Source organism: Pyrus communis, chromosome 17, assembly GCF_963583255.1.
Source record: "Pyrus communis chromosome 17, drPyrComm1.1, whole genome shotgun sequence".
Lineage (NCBI taxonomy): Eukaryota > Viridiplantae > Streptophyta > Magnoliopsida > Rosales > Rosaceae > Pyrus > Pyrus communis.
This window is the reverse complement of record NC_084819.1, coordinates 1,096,545-1,113,989: the sequence shown is the minus strand read 5'-3', so window position 1 is coordinate 1,113,989 and position 17,445 is coordinate 1,096,545. Positions and strand designations below refer to the sequence as shown.

General features: G+C 37.1%; 2 protein-coding genes across 2 annotated transcripts; both read left to right on the top strand.

The window, feature by feature from the left end:
* The first annotated feature begins 989 nt into the window (after positions 1-989).
* Positions 990-7,337, top strand: LOC137721864 (uncharacterized). Its single transcript, XM_068460890.1, has 3 exons — positions 990-2,303; positions 4,962-6,000; positions 6,295-7,337. Exons 1-3 carry the CDS (start codon positions 2,226-2,228, stop codon positions 6,789-6,791), a joined length of 1,614 nt encoding a protein of 537 aa, XP_068316991.1. The 5' UTR covers positions 990-2,225; the 3' UTR covers positions 6,792-7,337.
* Positions 7,338-12,822: 5,485 nt separating this feature from the next.
* Positions 12,823-15,543, top strand: LOC137721655 (protein ECERIFERUM 26-like). Its single transcript, XM_068460676.1, has 2 exons — positions 12,823-13,303; positions 14,399-15,543. The coding sequence occupies exons 1-2, from the start codon at positions 12,878-12,880 to the stop codon at positions 15,287-15,289; spliced, it is 1,317 nt and encodes a 438-aa protein (XP_068316777.1). The 5' UTR covers positions 12,823-12,877; the 3' UTR covers positions 15,290-15,543.
* Positions 15,544-17,445: the final 1,902 nt, after the last annotated feature.

Below are 17,445 nucleotides of genomic sequence, written 5' to 3'. Positions count from 1 at the left end.
TATTTAGCTTTGATCAGATTGCTACAGGGCAAAGACTATGATGATTACAAGGCCAAGTTTCTATAATTTCCTTTTTAAGTCTCGAGGACAAGGCAAATTTTCAAGGGGGGAATACTGTTTGAACCCAAATATGACTCAATTGCCTTAATCGGTGATTTAGAGAGTTAATTGAAAGTTTTATGCTTTAGTTTTGTTATTAAGCATTATTAAAGAGAGCATTTTTGCTTGCCATCACAAACTAGGAGTGGGCATGGGTTGGTTTGGGACAGTTTTGGGCCAAAACTGATACCAAACCAACGAGCTGGTTTAAAACCGATCAAGTCGTTTAAGCGAAAGTGGCAGGTTAATTTGAGTTGGTTCTCTGTTTGTGTGAAAACGAAAATATATAATAAATTTCTCTTTCAAAAGCTACAGAATGTAACACCAATACGAATGATTGCTCAAAGGAAAGCACAAATGAAGCAACCCAAGGAGAGCACCAAAGCAATCTCCAAATGGTGCCCCTTGTTCTTCTCCACAGGGACTCTTAAATTAATTAGATTTTGTTTTCATGTGGTGGAAATACGGTAGCTCATAAATAAAATTAAATATATGCAGGTCGGTTCGGTTAACCGTATTTTAAGAATTTTGGGAATTGATTAAGGTCGGTGCGGTTCAGTTTAACTACCGAAAATTAAAATTAAAATTAAAAAAAAAAAAAAAAAAAAACCAAACTATCAGGACGTTTCGGGTGGTTAAGTAGATTTTTTTTTTCTTTTTTCAAATGACCAGCCTTACCATAAACTATAATGTATGCTCATCATACATCTAATCAGTTGAGGCATACGTGTTAATTGATTAGGTGTAAGATGAGCATACACCATAGTTTATGGTGCCCAGCAAAAATGCTCCCACTGTCAAATATGCCAGCTGGCATTTTAAGGTGTGGAGTCCGTATAAAAGGAGGGCAGCTCCCGGAAAACAGAACAGATCAAATTTACAGAATAGAAATCAATACAAAAATATATTGGAGCTCTGCCTCCTTCTTCCTTCCTTCCCCCTCGTCCATGTGTAAGAGTTAAGGTTGAGCTAGGGTTAAGATTTGGGTTCTATCAGAGAAAGACAGAGAGAGATCTCCTCTTTCATTCTGCATTGCCCACTTTGTAGTGGACGAGGTAATCTCACCAGTTATTTATCAAATACCCAGAATTCAGATTTTGCAGATTTTCTTTAAACCTTTGAATCCACTCGCTTTTGCCCTTTTGATCGATATTCCCGAAAATAAAATTGAAATTGTAAAGTGGGTCGATTCTCTTTTCTTTTTTCTTTTTCTTCAAGTTTTGAATTTTTGCCCTTGATTTTTTGTTTGAGGAGTGGGATTAGGGTTTTTGGTAGTTGGTGTTTCCTTTCTTGGTGGGTTTTCTAGGGTTTTGTTGGATCGCAACTGGGTACTGCTCCAATTCTGCAGTTTTGGACTAATTAGGGCAAGGAACTGAGTAGTATTGGGATCATCGCGGCCCTGCATCTAATGAGCATAAGCTCCGATCTTTCGGGGAATGGAATTGTGGATTTGGCAGTGCTGGGTGAGTACATGAACTCTGAGATTGCATCGAATTATGGAAAGTGTTGTTTTTCTGAGCATGGAAGAAGATTGCACATATTGAATTGGGTACAGGAGTGATCAGAGACTTGCCGAATCGTTATTTTGGAGCAAAGGGCTTCTGGGTTTTTGCAGCTTTTACACGCTTGATCTTCAGCTGGGAATCAATTTCGTTTTGGTATTTGGTAGTAAGGGGTAGCTGATATATTGGATATATTGTATCGGCCCATAAGGCAACACAGACGATTAGGTTGTGGTGGACTGTTTTTTGTTTCTCAAAAAGCCATTCTGGTTAGCTTAGTTTGAACAACATTCTTGGCAGAAAAGCTTTTGGAGTAGTTAGTTCAGATTTGTGTTTTAGTTGTTTACATTGAAGTCATGCTTGTGCTGAGCCTTGATTTTTCAAGTGAATTTGGTGTGATATCTCATTGACGTGCCTGCACATCTGTGTAAAAAGGATTAAAGAACTGGTTGAAGTGACTGAGAAGCTAATGACGGATTTTTGATGCTGGGAATGAATGCGGGGACATGGTGCATGGACAGGAGCATAGTTGCTGGTTCGTTCCCCTTCTGGAACAGTGCTACTGGAAACTAATTTTTTCTTCATTGGAAGATACTGGTTTTTGGTACCGTCGGGCTTTATGCAATGTCGCGCTGCTTTCCATTTCCTCCACCTGGATATGAAAAAAAGACTAGGACAGATGATGTGGACTTGCTGAAAAAGGTTTAAATTCTTTCCTTTTATTGTTTCATTAATATCTTTTATTTCATATGACATTCATTACGGACATGATTTATCAAAAAGATAAAAATGGTAAAACGAAATAATCATTCATTAGGCACATACAAGTGAGTTCCAGCAATTAACTACTATGGCTTACTCATCGATACACAAACAAAATAAGTATCGTCGTGACTGAAGTCCAGTAAAAATAATCATAGTCATTTTGCCAGTTAGCGACTATTAGGTTGATTTTTTTTTTTTTTTGTACCCAATTCATGTTCGAGTCCCGCTCTTACTAAGGATTTATATGTTACCCACCTTTGGATTTGATATCAGCGGCAGAGAGTAAATGGTGGTGCTTTACATGTTTTAATCTCAAGCTTCGAGATCAAATCTAGGGGTTAGTGACCGTGAATTCCTTCGTCACCTGGTGACCAGGAGAACATTTTCTATTCATGTTCAGTGGGGCCATGTTGAATCAGCAATAGTTTACGTTACTCTCTAAGTTGGATCAGTACTCCGAGGTCTTTTTCTTTTCTAGTGCTAGGAGTATCAGATTCCAATTATATCTTGATGATATGTTTTGATGCATAAACTGAGCTTATACTGAGCAATGGGTCTCGCATAGTTTAAGGATTCCAATACAAATCATCAGCTAGTTAAACATACTGTCATGTCATATTCGTCCAGTCCCCAATTTCATCTTCATCTTATAGGCCTGAATTATTTGTCAAAGTGGAGCCAATACTTGTGATATTATTCAAAGGATGCCTAGTCTAGCCCAGCATTGATGCATCATGTGCAAAAGGAACCTAGAAGTATAGATTATCTATTCCTCGTTGTATGCTTTCATTAAAGCTTGGCACACAAACTGTTTGGAGCTAGTGTGTATTTGGTGATATCTAAATTGTGCAGCGTGTGTTTTTGAGAAGTAATAGGGTTCTGAAAATATTAGGGGTACGAATCTGAACGAAGGTGAATTGGAGGAATTTCTCTCCTTGCTGCCTTTTATTGAGTTTTAGTAGGAGCAAGAAGGCAAGAGTTATAAGGGGGTGTTTGGTTCATGCTGTGATTTGTGTGGTCTGGACTGAAAGAAATAAAGAGCTTTTGGAGGCTATGGTGGTGTGGGGGCTGAGGAGCTATGGGATAAGGTCCAGTTTTGGTCTGCTCTCTAGGCGTCTGTCTCTAATGAATTTAGACTTATTCCTTTCTCTACTAATTTGGCGGGGAGTCCATGATGTTGTAGGCCTGCTAATTTTTCAGATTTTAGGAGGGGTTTGTTTCCCTCACGCGTTTCTATTTCCTTTAGTGGTCCTCTTGACTGCATTTTATTTTGTTGTTTTATAGTTTTTGTTGCAATAAAATTATTTCTTTTCTTGGAAAAAGAAACATTTAGGGTGAGGAAACAGAGAGATTCTGGGATTGAATTTGTTTTGGGAATCAACAGGTTCAAATTTCCTGGATTTTCGGGGAGAATGTCTTTTGTCGTTTTTTCTTTTTTACTTTGTGATTTGGGCTTTTATCATGTTGTACAATCTTCCTTTCTTTTCCGTTTTCTCATTCCCTATTTGCTTGTCTTGATCTCTTCATCCTCCTTTCTTTGTCCCCGGAAGTTTGGATTGCTAATTTTTTTTATATGGTAGGATATGATTGATGACTGGGAAACTGGAGAGTATGGATAATTGTTATCTGTATTCTGCTTTGGACACCGCATTGGAAGTTAGCTATGAACCAAAGAAGTTTCCTTGTATTGCTTCTCCTTTATCTTGGTGATAACGGCTTTTTGATGATCAGTCTTTTATTGTTGGTTTGTATTTAAAATGTTCTAATTTTCTTTTTTGGTTGTTTTTCCTGTTTTGCTTGTCTTGAACTTTGGTTTGGATTGCCTTTGTATATCTTATTTCTGCACCATCTTATAAGCCTGAAGTTCTTACTTTGTACTTGACTGTCTGTCTTGCTAGTATTCTCTTCTCCTATTTAAGTTCTGAAATATTATTTGTGAGGAAACAATCTTATGGTGGTTTTCACGTTGCAATGATTTGGTGCGTGGTGGTTGTTGGCACAGTACAATTTTGCGCTTCCGATGCACTAGTGACACTGCTTTGTACATGTCATTTAATTGTAATTTCTATTACCTAAAAAATGTTTTTTTTTTCTTTTACTTTCCCTTTCCGGTTATGTATAAAACGAGTCTTCTTTTTGTTTTTTTTTGTTTTTTTTTTTTTTTTTTTTCAAGCGAGTGATGGTAGGGCTATTTCACATTTCGTGTACTATTCACTGAATGTTTTATTTCTTTAGTTTAAGTGCGAAAACTATTTGAAAACTGTGAGCATTTGTTATCCTTTGTTCTTTTCTGGTTTTTGGGATCTTTTGAAAAGGAAAGCAAGGATCTTTACCGGTATGGGGTAAATTTGGACGGTCGACATTATCAGTAGACATCAGTAGTATATTGTCCAAAGACTGAAAGAATTCACTCAGGTTTAGATTTGGTTGTTTTCTGTGGCATTTCTCGCAAGTCAGTCCTTATTATGTGTTTAATCAGTATGGATTCCTGAAACCTCCTTATTTATTTATTTATATCTATTAAATCAGTAGATGTGTTTACCTTGATTATATATCCTTACCAGTTATTCTTTTATAACTTGTCAATAATTACAGGAGAAGCACAGAGAAAAGAAGCATAAAAAGGAAAAGAAGGACAAAGAGAAGAGGGAGAGTAAAGATAAAAGTGAAGGAAAGCATCGGGAAAAGAAAGACAAGAAGGAAAAAAAGAGAGACAAAAAGAAGGATAAGGAGAAAGATAGGGACCCGGTTAAGGACAAAACAAGTACTGCAGACGAGAAGAGAGTTCCAGGAAAGACCGAGGGTCATGGTGAAGAGAGATACATTCAGAAAGAGTACAAGGGCAACTGTTTTGACAAGAGATCTGCAGGGCAAATTGGATGTCATCAGGCAGAGAAACTCAGTCAGTACTGTCATCTGGCTGAGCAAAACCAGAATTCTGTATTGGTGGAGTTGGGTAGGAGTAAAGATGAGGCCAGGGCAATCGGTAACCATCTGGTTGGGAAGATTACTGAATCAGACCGAAAGAAGGATGAGGGGATGGTCAGATTGCTGGCCGAGGGTACTGACATTTTGGCTGAAGTTAAGGAAAAGAACAAGGACAGGAGAGTTGATGACAGAAGGACAGATGGGCAAGAAGTCAGGGGTGCAGCACAGATTAGTGGGAACACGATGGTTCAGAACCTTATTGGTGTGGTTGAACCTAAAGTTGAAGGACTTTCCAGACCATTGGCAAGCAACATGGATAGAGACATTGATGGAAAAGAAAAGGCCAAAGAGAAGGAAGGTGACGATAAACGAGGAGAAAAACGCAAGGAAAAAGATAGAGAGAAGAAAAAACAAGGGAGAGACAAGGACAAAGATAAAGAGAAGAAAAAGGAAGCGAAAGCAAAGGAGAAAAATGAATCTAAGAATGCAGAGCCAGACAAAGAGAAGAAAAAGGAAGAGAAAGCAAAGGAGAAAAATGAAACTAAGAATGCTGAGCCTGATAAATTAAGAAAGAGCGATAAAGAGGATCACATAGATTCCCGTAGTGTCAAAACCTCCCAACTTTCTAAGGACAGCAACAAAAGTGCTGGTGCTGATGGAAATCTGAAGAAAAGAAGGGACATACAGATGAATGGAGTTGTGCATGGTGAGTTCTTTTTTATGATGCTAAGTATCGTCGTTGGATCCCAATCATGCTATGTAGTTGTCTAACACAAGTTGGCCTCTTTTTGCCTACAACCGAGGGAGGTTGTAGGCGCACTTTTTGGAACTAAAGCTGGATTCTGCTATCCTCTGCTACCTTTGATTCCGAATATTGTTGTTTTCCAGTTTGGTATCAGTCAATTGGCAGTGCTCTTGAATCAATTTTGTCAAGCAGGTTCAAGATTTGGTAATTTTTATTCTTAGCTGACTAATGATGCTTCCTTTTCTCATCTTACAGCCAATGATATTAGGCCCAGTAAACTGTCGAGACCCTCCTCTTCCTCTCGTTCATTGCCTGTAAATGGGAGAACACTGGAATCTTGCCAAACTTCCATCCCTTCCATCCCATATGTTTCAGATAGGCTGGGTGCTGCAAATAACGTTAAGGTGGACGTTAAGGACAGCAAGATAAATGGCATTGTTGAAGCTCCGTCATTGGCTGTCTCCACTGCAAAGCCGACATCTACAGCTACACAGGTTGTTCCTGTTGCTGAAGCATGCATGAGACCACCCCATCCGGATTCCAGATATCTAAGCCATGTTTATTTGGTTCCAAAGTTGGACGAAGTGCCTGATCATGACGATCAAGATTGGTTGTTTGGGTGCAGTGATGCCCAATCAAAGAAACCCAAGGTGGTATCTCCAGGGTTCGAGGAGACACCTGAGGTATGGTCAGAGGTTCTGCGGATAGAGTCCGTTGATGTTCATGCCCTGCCGTATGTCATTCCATATTAAACAACTCAAAAGGGCACACTTCACCTCGTACCTGTGGTGTGGGCAAACCCTTGATAGGACCACACTAGAACAAAAGCTACAAAGGCGTCTGGGCACTTTCGACAGTTTTTGAGTTTTTAAGCTGCATTCATGTGATCAGCATTGTTGCAGTGACCATGACTCAACACGTCTCAAACACGAATGTCGTCACACGTCACGGGGACACACTCAACACGTAATGGCGTGCTCGGGGACCGGGCTCACTATTTGGATTCAACGGGTGGTTTTCCCCAACGGCTAATTCATTCAAACGGAAAGTTTCATAAACGCGACCAAGTGAAATGGTTTGTGTAGAAAGGGAGATAGATATATATCCAAGGCTTGTGCGTTTTTTGTTGTCATTTGGTTAGGAGCTGAGAAGCTCATCCTAATTGAGCATTTGAGAAAACTAGATGTGGTATATTTGCAACCCCACCTCAATTTTGATTTGTAACATAGAACAGCTATTTTCATAAATTGTATGATAAAAGAAGGAAGGGGGAAAGTAGCTGCATAATTCGTTTGGCCTCTCATTACTGTTCTTCCCCATTCAGAGTTTCCATATTTCATATTTGTATTGATTTCATGTTTTTGGTGGAGGGTGGAGACTCGGATTAATAGGTCACATAATGGGTTAGCTATAAATTACAATGGTACTGACTATCTAAGGAAAACGAATTAAGACCTTATACTTGCAAGAGTTAAAAATGACTGATCGTGATCAGTGTCTAAGAAGTTTGCTGAAGTCGTTTGAGTCTTTCACACACTTTTCAGTGTGGCAAGAAAACGGTCTGGTACTAGTGTTTAAAATTTCTTTGACACAGTCTATATGTCATTAGAAATATCCAAAGAATCAAAGAAATATATGGAAATGGGGAGTGAAATCTAAACTTCAACTCATATCGGAGAAACTTTTAAATTTAGACTAAAATCAACATATATCGTTGACATTTCTAAGACCATCTCCAACCCTTAGGCTAAAAGCCAAATTTTTTAGCTCGAAAAGTTTAGCTTTTAGCCTAGAAACAGCTTTTCTGCTCCAACCCTTCTGGTCTAAATTTTTAACTTGAAATTATTAAAGAATGAACTTAGGCTAATTTTTTTTCTTAAATTTACTTTAAAAAAAAAAAAATATGTAGACTATTGTAAATTAATTTTATGAACATTTTAATCTAAAAATATTTAAATTCCGATAAATATTGAAAAATCATTAAATCAATACATGAAACTCATGAAACACTATGGAAGAATATGAAAATCATTGAAATACTCAAACAAATCTCAATAGTAGTAGTCTTTGCAAGTCGGCAGTACTCGGTTGAGTCTGCAGAGCACCCATTAGCTAGCATTCGAAATGCAGATGAGGATTGTCCGAGGTGGGCAACCGATGCGGACCAACAATGGGAAGATTATTGAAGTCTTCCCCATTTTTAGGTGAATTTTGAGTTAAATAATTTTTTAATTATTTTAGCCATTGTATTTAAATTTGGGCCGTTAAATTTTTTTTTTTTACCGTTAGATTTGATTATATTCGATTTTAACCGTTGGATTCAATGTATTTTAAAATTATATTTAAAAAAAAAAAACAAAAATTGAATTTGGACCATTAGATCAACCAACGGTCCAAAAAGGCCAGCCATTGGATGATAAAAAGAACCATTGGGCGCATAATGGTGGTCGACACAAGCCCTGATAGCGGGTCCCACCCTATCGAGCGCTGAAGGGCTCAGCCTGCGTGGGGTGAGTGGGGCGCGTGATCGGGCCAAGAGTGGGCTAGGAAAGGGAGAGTCCACGTGTTTTTGGGCTATTTCTTGGGGGTCTCTGGCCTTGGTTTGGCATTTGGCTTCTGTTCTGTTGGGTTGGGTTGGGTTTGGGGAGGAGGGGGGGGGGGAATAAGTAGGGAAATTTGGCAAATAGCCCAGGATTGGGTTTGGACTAACACATTTGTTAAATATTGATGAAACTCATGAAGAGCTACTTATGTCAATACCAAGCTGGGTGGTGTTGGAGCTGTGATATGGGATTGGTGGGGGGTTTTTTTGGCGGTTGGGGTGTGGCAATATCCAGGCATCACATATGTGCCGCTCTTGAAGCTGTTTGTTGTGAGTCACATCATCCAACTAACCCATCAGCATGGTCTTGATTAGGTCGTGGTGGGGAGTGATTTCACGAAGGCCACTACAAACACGCAATAGGACCATTTCAGACTCGTCAGCAATAGGTTTGATTGCGGATGATGTTTTGCAGGTGGCATCCTCCTCCTCTATTTTGAATTTTATTCATGTTTCTCGTTTATGTAATGTGGTTGCCCATCGTCTTGCAAAGTTTGCTTTAACTAGTAGGAATAATTTAATTTGGATTGAGAAGCCTACTACTTTCATTCAGAATGTCATTCTCCAAGACATATATAGCTCTTTATGAGTTGATTTGAATCAATACAACGCTTTTCTTTAAAAAAAAAAAAATTTAATTTCAGAAAAGGTACACGTGAATAAAGTAAGTGACCCTAATTAATTTCCTTAGATTCCCTGAAAAATCAGTGGAGCAGTGAGAAGCAATTCGGTGCCATAAAGGCGACGGAAGAGGGAGGAGGCAGGAATGGGAGAAACAAAAGAACCTAAAATCAGGGTCAGATTAATTTCAATTTTTATTATTATTAAGGAATTGTTTTTAATTGACGTGGTGAGTCAGATAATTTGCCATATCCTATGGTACAAATATTTGTATATCTATTCTATTAAAAGAAGAGTCATTGTCAAATTTTTTCTCCATATTTTTTTTTCTTTCAATTTTGTCCTTATTTTTCGATTAAACTATTGACATGAGAAGGGTAAAACAGTAATTTTGTACCTTTTGACAAAATGACAATCATATCCCTATTTTTCCTATTTTACCCTCACTTTTGATACATAATATTTACATAAGGAAGACAAAACAATAATTATGTAATATTAAGAGAAATTGTTCACACACACAAAATGTGCTGTTTGCTAGTTTAAGTGATAAAAATAATATGACCAATCATGCATATGCTTGTTTCCTATCCAATTGAATTTTTTTTTTTATTAAAGGTAATATTCACCAATTTCTTCAGAACTTGCAAGGCATTGGTAATTTATTTATATTTTATCCAATTATCCACTGAACTTATATAGTTAGCTAAGTTTCTCATACTTTTAGATTTTGGAATTGTCCATCAAACATTCTTCCATCTTAGTCAAGTGTTGTCTATGTGAAAAACTTCTGAAGGCAAACAAGTCATTTTGTCCCTCGTTAAAGAGTTATGGAAGGGAGGAAAAGTAGAAATGGTTGCAGGTTTAGGTGTTAGTGAGGTAAAAAGAATATCGAGTTTCAGAGTGTAAAGTAACGATTGTAAATTAGTTCACGAGTCATTCCAAATAAGCCTCAAAAAAATAATAACTAAATGCTCATAGTTTTAATTTTATTTTATTTATCCAAAATGGTCATTGAGATTGGTATGACTCACCATTTTGATTACTGACAATGGAAATTGATAGAAGTAGCCCATATGTTTGTCCATTGTAAATCATTTAGATCATTCCGCAAAAACATTATCAATATTCTTGTCAAATTGTCACATGAACGACTAGGGCTGGTTCGCTATGGGATCCCAAATTCCAAACCAAATATTTTTTTCCAGGACAGGGTTTCGGAAACCAAACACAACATAAATTTCAGTATTCCCAAATTTTGGAATTCCTTTTTTCAGGATTTCGATATGGTTCAGGATTCATCGACCTCTCACCTTCCCTGCCAACCCACACGGCCAAACCTCATCCCAGATTCGTCAACCTCCCCACTCTTATCTCCATCCTTCTCATTCTTGGGCTTGTCTTTGCTGCATTCGGGAGTTAGAGGGCTTTGCGAAGTGCATCGAACAAAATCAGGTACCGATCTTCGTCTATGTGTGAGCTTTTCCATATCTTGCCGAATGAAATCGCCATCAGAGGGCTACTCTGCTTTGCAACGATGGATCTGATGTCTTGGAAGATTGATTGGGTTCCTTAGACGAAGGCTGCAATGGGTATGTTGTTTTGGGAATAGTAGGCTACAGGTGTGGCTGCTTTTGAAGATTGAGAAATCATTTGGAGGCCTTGGGCTTGCTTCTGCATTTGAGGGAGTCGGTGGAGAGAGAGAGAGGGTCGCTGTCTGTTGGAGTGCGAAGACAGTGATGTTATCAAGAAATAATTAAGGAAATGAATGGTTAGTGAAGATGGCAGACAAAGAAAGAATAAAAAAAAGGAAAATGTAGTGAAGAAAGATGGTTATCGGCCAAAGGAACGGCTTGGTTGATTAAGTAATATTATATAGCATATGGGCACACATAAAGTGTGTGAATTTTTGTATTTTTGAAATAGAATAAGAGAGGAAGAGAGTGATAGAGTAAGAGAATGCGGGAGTGGGATTTTTTTTTTTAAATTTTTAAAATTTTTAAAATTAGAGATATGTTAGGATTACATGTAGGTGAGGTTTTGAAGAAAAAAAAAAAGGAAAATTTGGTTGTGTGAAATTACATTTCTACCCCATATTTCTTATTCATATTCTGTTTTAATTAAAAGGTTAAACTGATAATTTCATAGGGTTTTGGTTGACAATGAGTGTTTTATTAATTAGTAGAGAGATATATATATATATATATATATATATATATATATATATATATATATAGGGGATATGATCAAGGGAAAAATATTTTTACAAACATTTTTACACTTCTTTGTAGCCTTTGGATTTTATAACATCTCAGGGTTCTTATTTATTCATTAAATGACTTGGATACTTATGTGGATTTTAACTAATATTAAAATACAAATAAAATTGAAAAAGCATAAAATTAGGAAGAAAAGTAAAACTAAAATTAAAAGGGGAAAAAACCGTAGCTATAATCGTGAAAATGAGAAAGGAGGTCTATAATCGTGAAAATTGAAAGTGTAAAAATGTTTGTTAAAATATTTGTCCCTTGAATGTTTGTTAAAAATGTTATACACACACACACACACACACACACACACACATACATACATACATACATACATACATACATACATATACATATATATATATATATATATATATATATATATATATATATCAGTTTGGGATTCCCGAACAAAGGAAAATGTGAGACCAATTCCCGTACCGAACGGTTCAGGATTGGTACCAAATTTTTCAGGATTTTCTTTTGTCAAACCAACCCCTCTACTTAACAAGGATATTGTCAGATTTTTCATATCATGGACCAACTCAGGAACGACTTGTATCGATTTTCAGTTAGGGACCAAAGTGAGTACTTATATCAATCTTAAAGACCATTTTGGATAAAAAGTCATTTTTCATAAAAAAAAGGAATTTGGATTTCACCTTGTAAACATCATATTATATTGCAAATGTAAGATATTAGACTTTAATGTGATTGCATTACACTAACAATGTTTAAATTAAATAATATTGATCCCTTTTTCTTATTAAAAGATATCAGAGACTAATCCATTTAAAAAAAAGTGGTCCTTATTAAGAAAATATTCAAAATGGAACAAGTTCATTTTAGAACACTACTTGACTGTTGCAAGTTCAACAACAGCTCCTACTTCTACTCAATCACAAATGAATACATGTCTAAATAATTGAAATTATAAACACAGACTGAATACATGTCCATCTATAATTGAATAGAAGCAAGAGCCGCTGCTGAACTTGTAGCAGCCAAGTAATGTTCTTTTTGTACAGTGATATCAGAGGTTTGTGATCATAACTTAGAACAAGGACTTGATAATGGAATAAGAAGCATTACCCTTTAAATATAGCTTTTTTATTACACGAAAATGCAACTATTTTTCCCCTTCTAGGTTTGGGCCGATGAAATTTCGATGAAATTTAATGAAGGCCGAGTGCTTAACTGTTCTTCTTGACCAACCAATTGACATTTATCTGCAATAAAGGTCAAAGAACTTTCTCAACCACTCACCTTCACATATGTATTTACAAACTACACAATAATCTTAAGCACCAACCTAAACACTCAAACACCCTCTCATTTCTCTACCATCATGGTCTTAGCCAGTCCAAAAAACTTGGTCTATGGCATCAAGCTTTCATCAGTCGGGCCAGCCAGGGTTACCGGTTCGGACGTGGTTCATAACCCGAGTGGCATGGACTTGGCTATGAAGCTTCACTACCTTAGAGGAGTCTACTTCTTTGATAGCCAGGCGGCTCAAGGCCTGACCACTAACCGCATAAAGGAAGCTATGTTCACATGGTTATGTGTCAGCTACCGAGCATGCGGCCGGTTTCGGAGATCCGAATCCGGCCGGCCCTATCTGCAGTGTAACGATTGCGGTGTGAGGTATCTTGAAGCGCAGTGTGATAAAACCATCGATGAATGGCTTGGGTTGGACTGGTCTCTTCAGAAGCTGCTTGCTTCTAACCAAATCATTGGCCCTGAACTATTCTTCTCTCCAGTTGTTCTCTTCCAGGTAAATTATTTATTATTTTTATATCAAAGAGCATCCAGACCTTTTTCCCAAAAAAAAAAAAAAAAAAAAATGAATATCCAGACCTTAAAAAGTTGGCAGTAATTTGTTACAAGTTGAGAAAAAAAGTTACTTCCTTTTTTCTATATGATTATTGTGATTGTATTATTATTCGTGCTATTTTTAGCTTAACATCGAACTCGTTACAAATTCTGCGAAAAAAAGAATAAACTTTCGGCCCTTTAACCTGATGGACAAGATATAATAAGTTATAACTTAACATCAAACTCCGTACAAATTTATATTAATCATGATCAAACTTAAAATCTCTTCTAACCAAGTAAAATACCAAAAGACACGCTGAACCAACTGGTCATGTTCCCAATGTAATAGTCATTAATATTGGGCAATAAATTTGATTGATTGGTTTAAGATGACTTGCCAATAGGCAGTTTAATTTGGTATCGAATTTCTCACTTTCTAATAAATAAGAATATCACCAGACCGTAATACTGAATGACAATATGCATACTCTCAAAAGCTAAAGGACCACCCAACCTTTTGGTATTTTTAGGCAAGATTCTAAAATGCGCTAGTCAGGCAGGGGCTGAGACCAGCGCTTAGGTAGTTAGGTGGGGTCTAAGCAAGTAAATTTTATCATATATCGTATAATTAAGTGTCTTTTATGCTTAAAAATACATAATTGTATTGAGACACATAAATTGCAATAAAATGATACATAGATTATAAAGTATTAGAACATATTAAAAATATGAGGAACAAGTGATAATGAGTGTATGACCAATTATTCAACAAGTCTCTTATATTTTATTGAAAAAAATAAAATGCAAAATGAAAGTTGTCGATTTTCTGTCTAAGTGAGAGTCACGATCTAAGTGGATGCCTAAGCGGGTCTAAGCAGGTTAGGCGGGTGCCTAGGCAGGTTAGGCGGATGCCTAAGCCAGGCTAGCCGCCTTTTTTTGATATTCAAACGTCTAAGGATTAATCGGAACGATAACCAGCCATCTAGAGCCTAAGCGCCGCTAGGTGGAAATTTTAAAAACAGTATTTTTAGGTATAGTGCTTTATTTTCTGCAGGTTACTCATTTCAAATGTGGAGGAATATCATTAGGCCTCAGCTGGTCCCATGTCCTCGGAGATGCATTTGCAGCATCAGATTTCATCAACGGCTTAGGGCAAGTCATGTCTGATCTGGAGCCCAGCAGGCTACCAAATTATGCACAACCGAACACAAATGTTCAACAAAAACTTGCAAAAAATCCATCACCACAACCACTCTCCATCAGACACGTGGACTCGGTTGGTGACTATTGGATAAGTCCCGATAACTGCAAGATGGAAACATTCTCGTTCCCTCTAACTGCCACGCAGCTAAACAACTTGCAAGTCAAGATATTAGGTCCAATTCAAAGTGACCAAATTCCAATTTTTGAACTTATTTGTGCCCTAATTTGGAAATGCATAGCCACAGTTAGAGAAGGGCCACAACCAAAATTGGTGACAATTTGCAAAAATGACACAAATAAGAGAACAGAAGGTGAATGCAGCAACGGTCAGACAATAAGCACAGTTGAGGCAGATTTTAGGGTTTCGGATATGGATCCAAAAGAACTAGCAAACTTGCTAGCCAAGCAAGCCGGCCAGAACGAGAAAACACGAATTGAAGAGGCCATAGAGAATGAGAATGGAGTAGCTGATTTTGTTATGTATGGAGCCAACTTGACGTTTGTGAACTGGGAAGATGTCGATTTTTATGGGTTGGAAGTGAAGGGACATAAGCCGGTTTGCGTGCATTATAACATACAAGGTGTTGGTGATGAAGGAGCAGTTTTGTTGCTGCCTGCTGGGGCTAAAGAGTTTGGTGATGGAGGAAGAGTGGTGAGTGTTATTCTGCCAGAGAAAGAAGTGTTTGGGGTCAAATCTGAGTTGAGGAAAAATGATCTGCTGTTTGGTAATGAGCTTGAATGAGTTAGGGCATGGGTGGTAGTTAGGGTTTGGCATGGGCGGTAGTTAGGGTTTGGGGTGCAAATGATTGAACTCTAAGGCTTGCCATATGTTTGAGGGTTTGAATCAGAGTAGCCAACCGCTTAAAAAGTTGAGAAAATATGTAAGAAAAATAATTGAGCTCTAGGGCTCCTGTTGTTTATTTTCAATAACGACTCTTTATTTGGGCAATTTTTTATTCCGAACACCGTGGCATTATGTTTTCATCTCACTTATATTGTAACGTGTGTTTTAATTTTTTATTAATATATTTTATTAGTGAAAAATATCAACCATGTCGTTTACTTATAATATAATGTACACCGTAATAACTATTTTGAGATGTTAAACTCTCACATATTACTTTTTATTATAGCTTTGAGACCTTCATTAAATTATAACTGAGGAATAATGTGACATGAAAATTATGTCCTACCTACCTTAGGAAGTATCCCAAGAGTCTTTTTAAATTAACCATTGATGAGGTTTGAATTCACACTATTATGTAAGAGCTCAATTTTACCACTGTGGTAAATGATCACTTGCCTAAAAGTACTTTGTTAATTTTATGCTTTGTGATCATCAAACTGTACAACTTTATCCAATCGAAAACCTAGACACAAACACACCTTCAAATTACAATTCCTGAGCCCTAGAAGACCCTCCTAATAAATAAATAAATAAATAGAATGAAAAAAAACCCCACACTCTTCAGCATAAGCAAAAGCAGCTAGAGATGAGCAGCACTATTCTCTGTCGACGTCTCTACAACAGTGATGAATTTCCTGTTGACCTAGCAAGTTTGAATTTATAAAATGGGTACACGATGAGATTGATTTGTGATGGACCTAAGATATAGTTTGAGGAATAATTTATGCACACTTTTTTTGCACGTAACACACATCTCTTCGTTGTAGTTTTAAGATGAGTAAATTAAGTAGTGATATGTTGAAATATCCCACATCGTCCATATCATTAAGAAAAGAAGAGTTTAAATATCCTAACTCCACTCCAACTAATACCAAGATCTTTTAAAATAAAACCACACACTTGACGGATTGTGCGGTGTTGTTGGAAGTGGGCCATCGGCCCGTTTCTCTGATAATTCTACATGGTATCATAGCTAGGGAGCGGGCCCATACTGCCACGTGATGGGTGGGTCCCCTTGGCCCTGCGCAATGCTGGAGGGTCCCTTGGCCTCACGTGTAAGGTGAGTCCCCTTGGCTCCACACTATGTACAATGTACCCTCATTTCCATAGTAAATAGACATGTTAATCAACACTTAAGTACTAATCCAATCATCAACATCCACATTATTTGATTTCCCTAGCAATACCTTATAAAGATGCTAGGTAGACCGAAATTTTAAACCAAATGATGTGTCACCAATAGAAAATAAGCACGTTAAAATAGTTAAGTAATAATTAATCCAATCATCAACAACCACACCATTTGGTTTACAAAATTTAGTTTAAAAATTTGGTCTCCTTAGATTTCCCTTATATTAAACTATGGAAAATGGGGATTCGAACACGGGATCTCGAATGCAAGGGCGAATGCTCTTAACCAACTAAGCTACAAGCAACTTGCATGCTTACAAAGAGAGTTCAAATTCATATATATCATTATGAGTAATGCTAGGTCGACCAACTTTTTAGACCAAATTTACAAATTATATGATGTGTCATCAATAAGGAATAAATACGTTAATCAACATTTAAGTTATAATCCAATCATTAACAACCATGTTTTATAGTTTACAAAATTTAGTTTAAGAAGTTGGTCTTCCTAGCATTATCATATTGTTATAGAAGGGTCATGAGAGCTACATCGATGAATGAATAACTATTCAATAATGAAATAAAAATAAATATATGCGATATAAACTATAATACATTTTGGTCAATAACAAGTTAATGACATTAAATTCTGATGTGTGACATGTCGATGGTGGTATTAATATAAATAAAAAGAGACGGAAAAAAAAAACTAAAATATGCGATCGAATATATACCCACGTCGGAACACCCTTCAAATAATTCAATTTATCATTTTCTGAGTTCTGAGAGAGCGCAGTTGGGTTCGAAAGGTCTGAAACCAAGGTGACCCACTGTCAGTGATGAGGAGGATAGCAACCTGC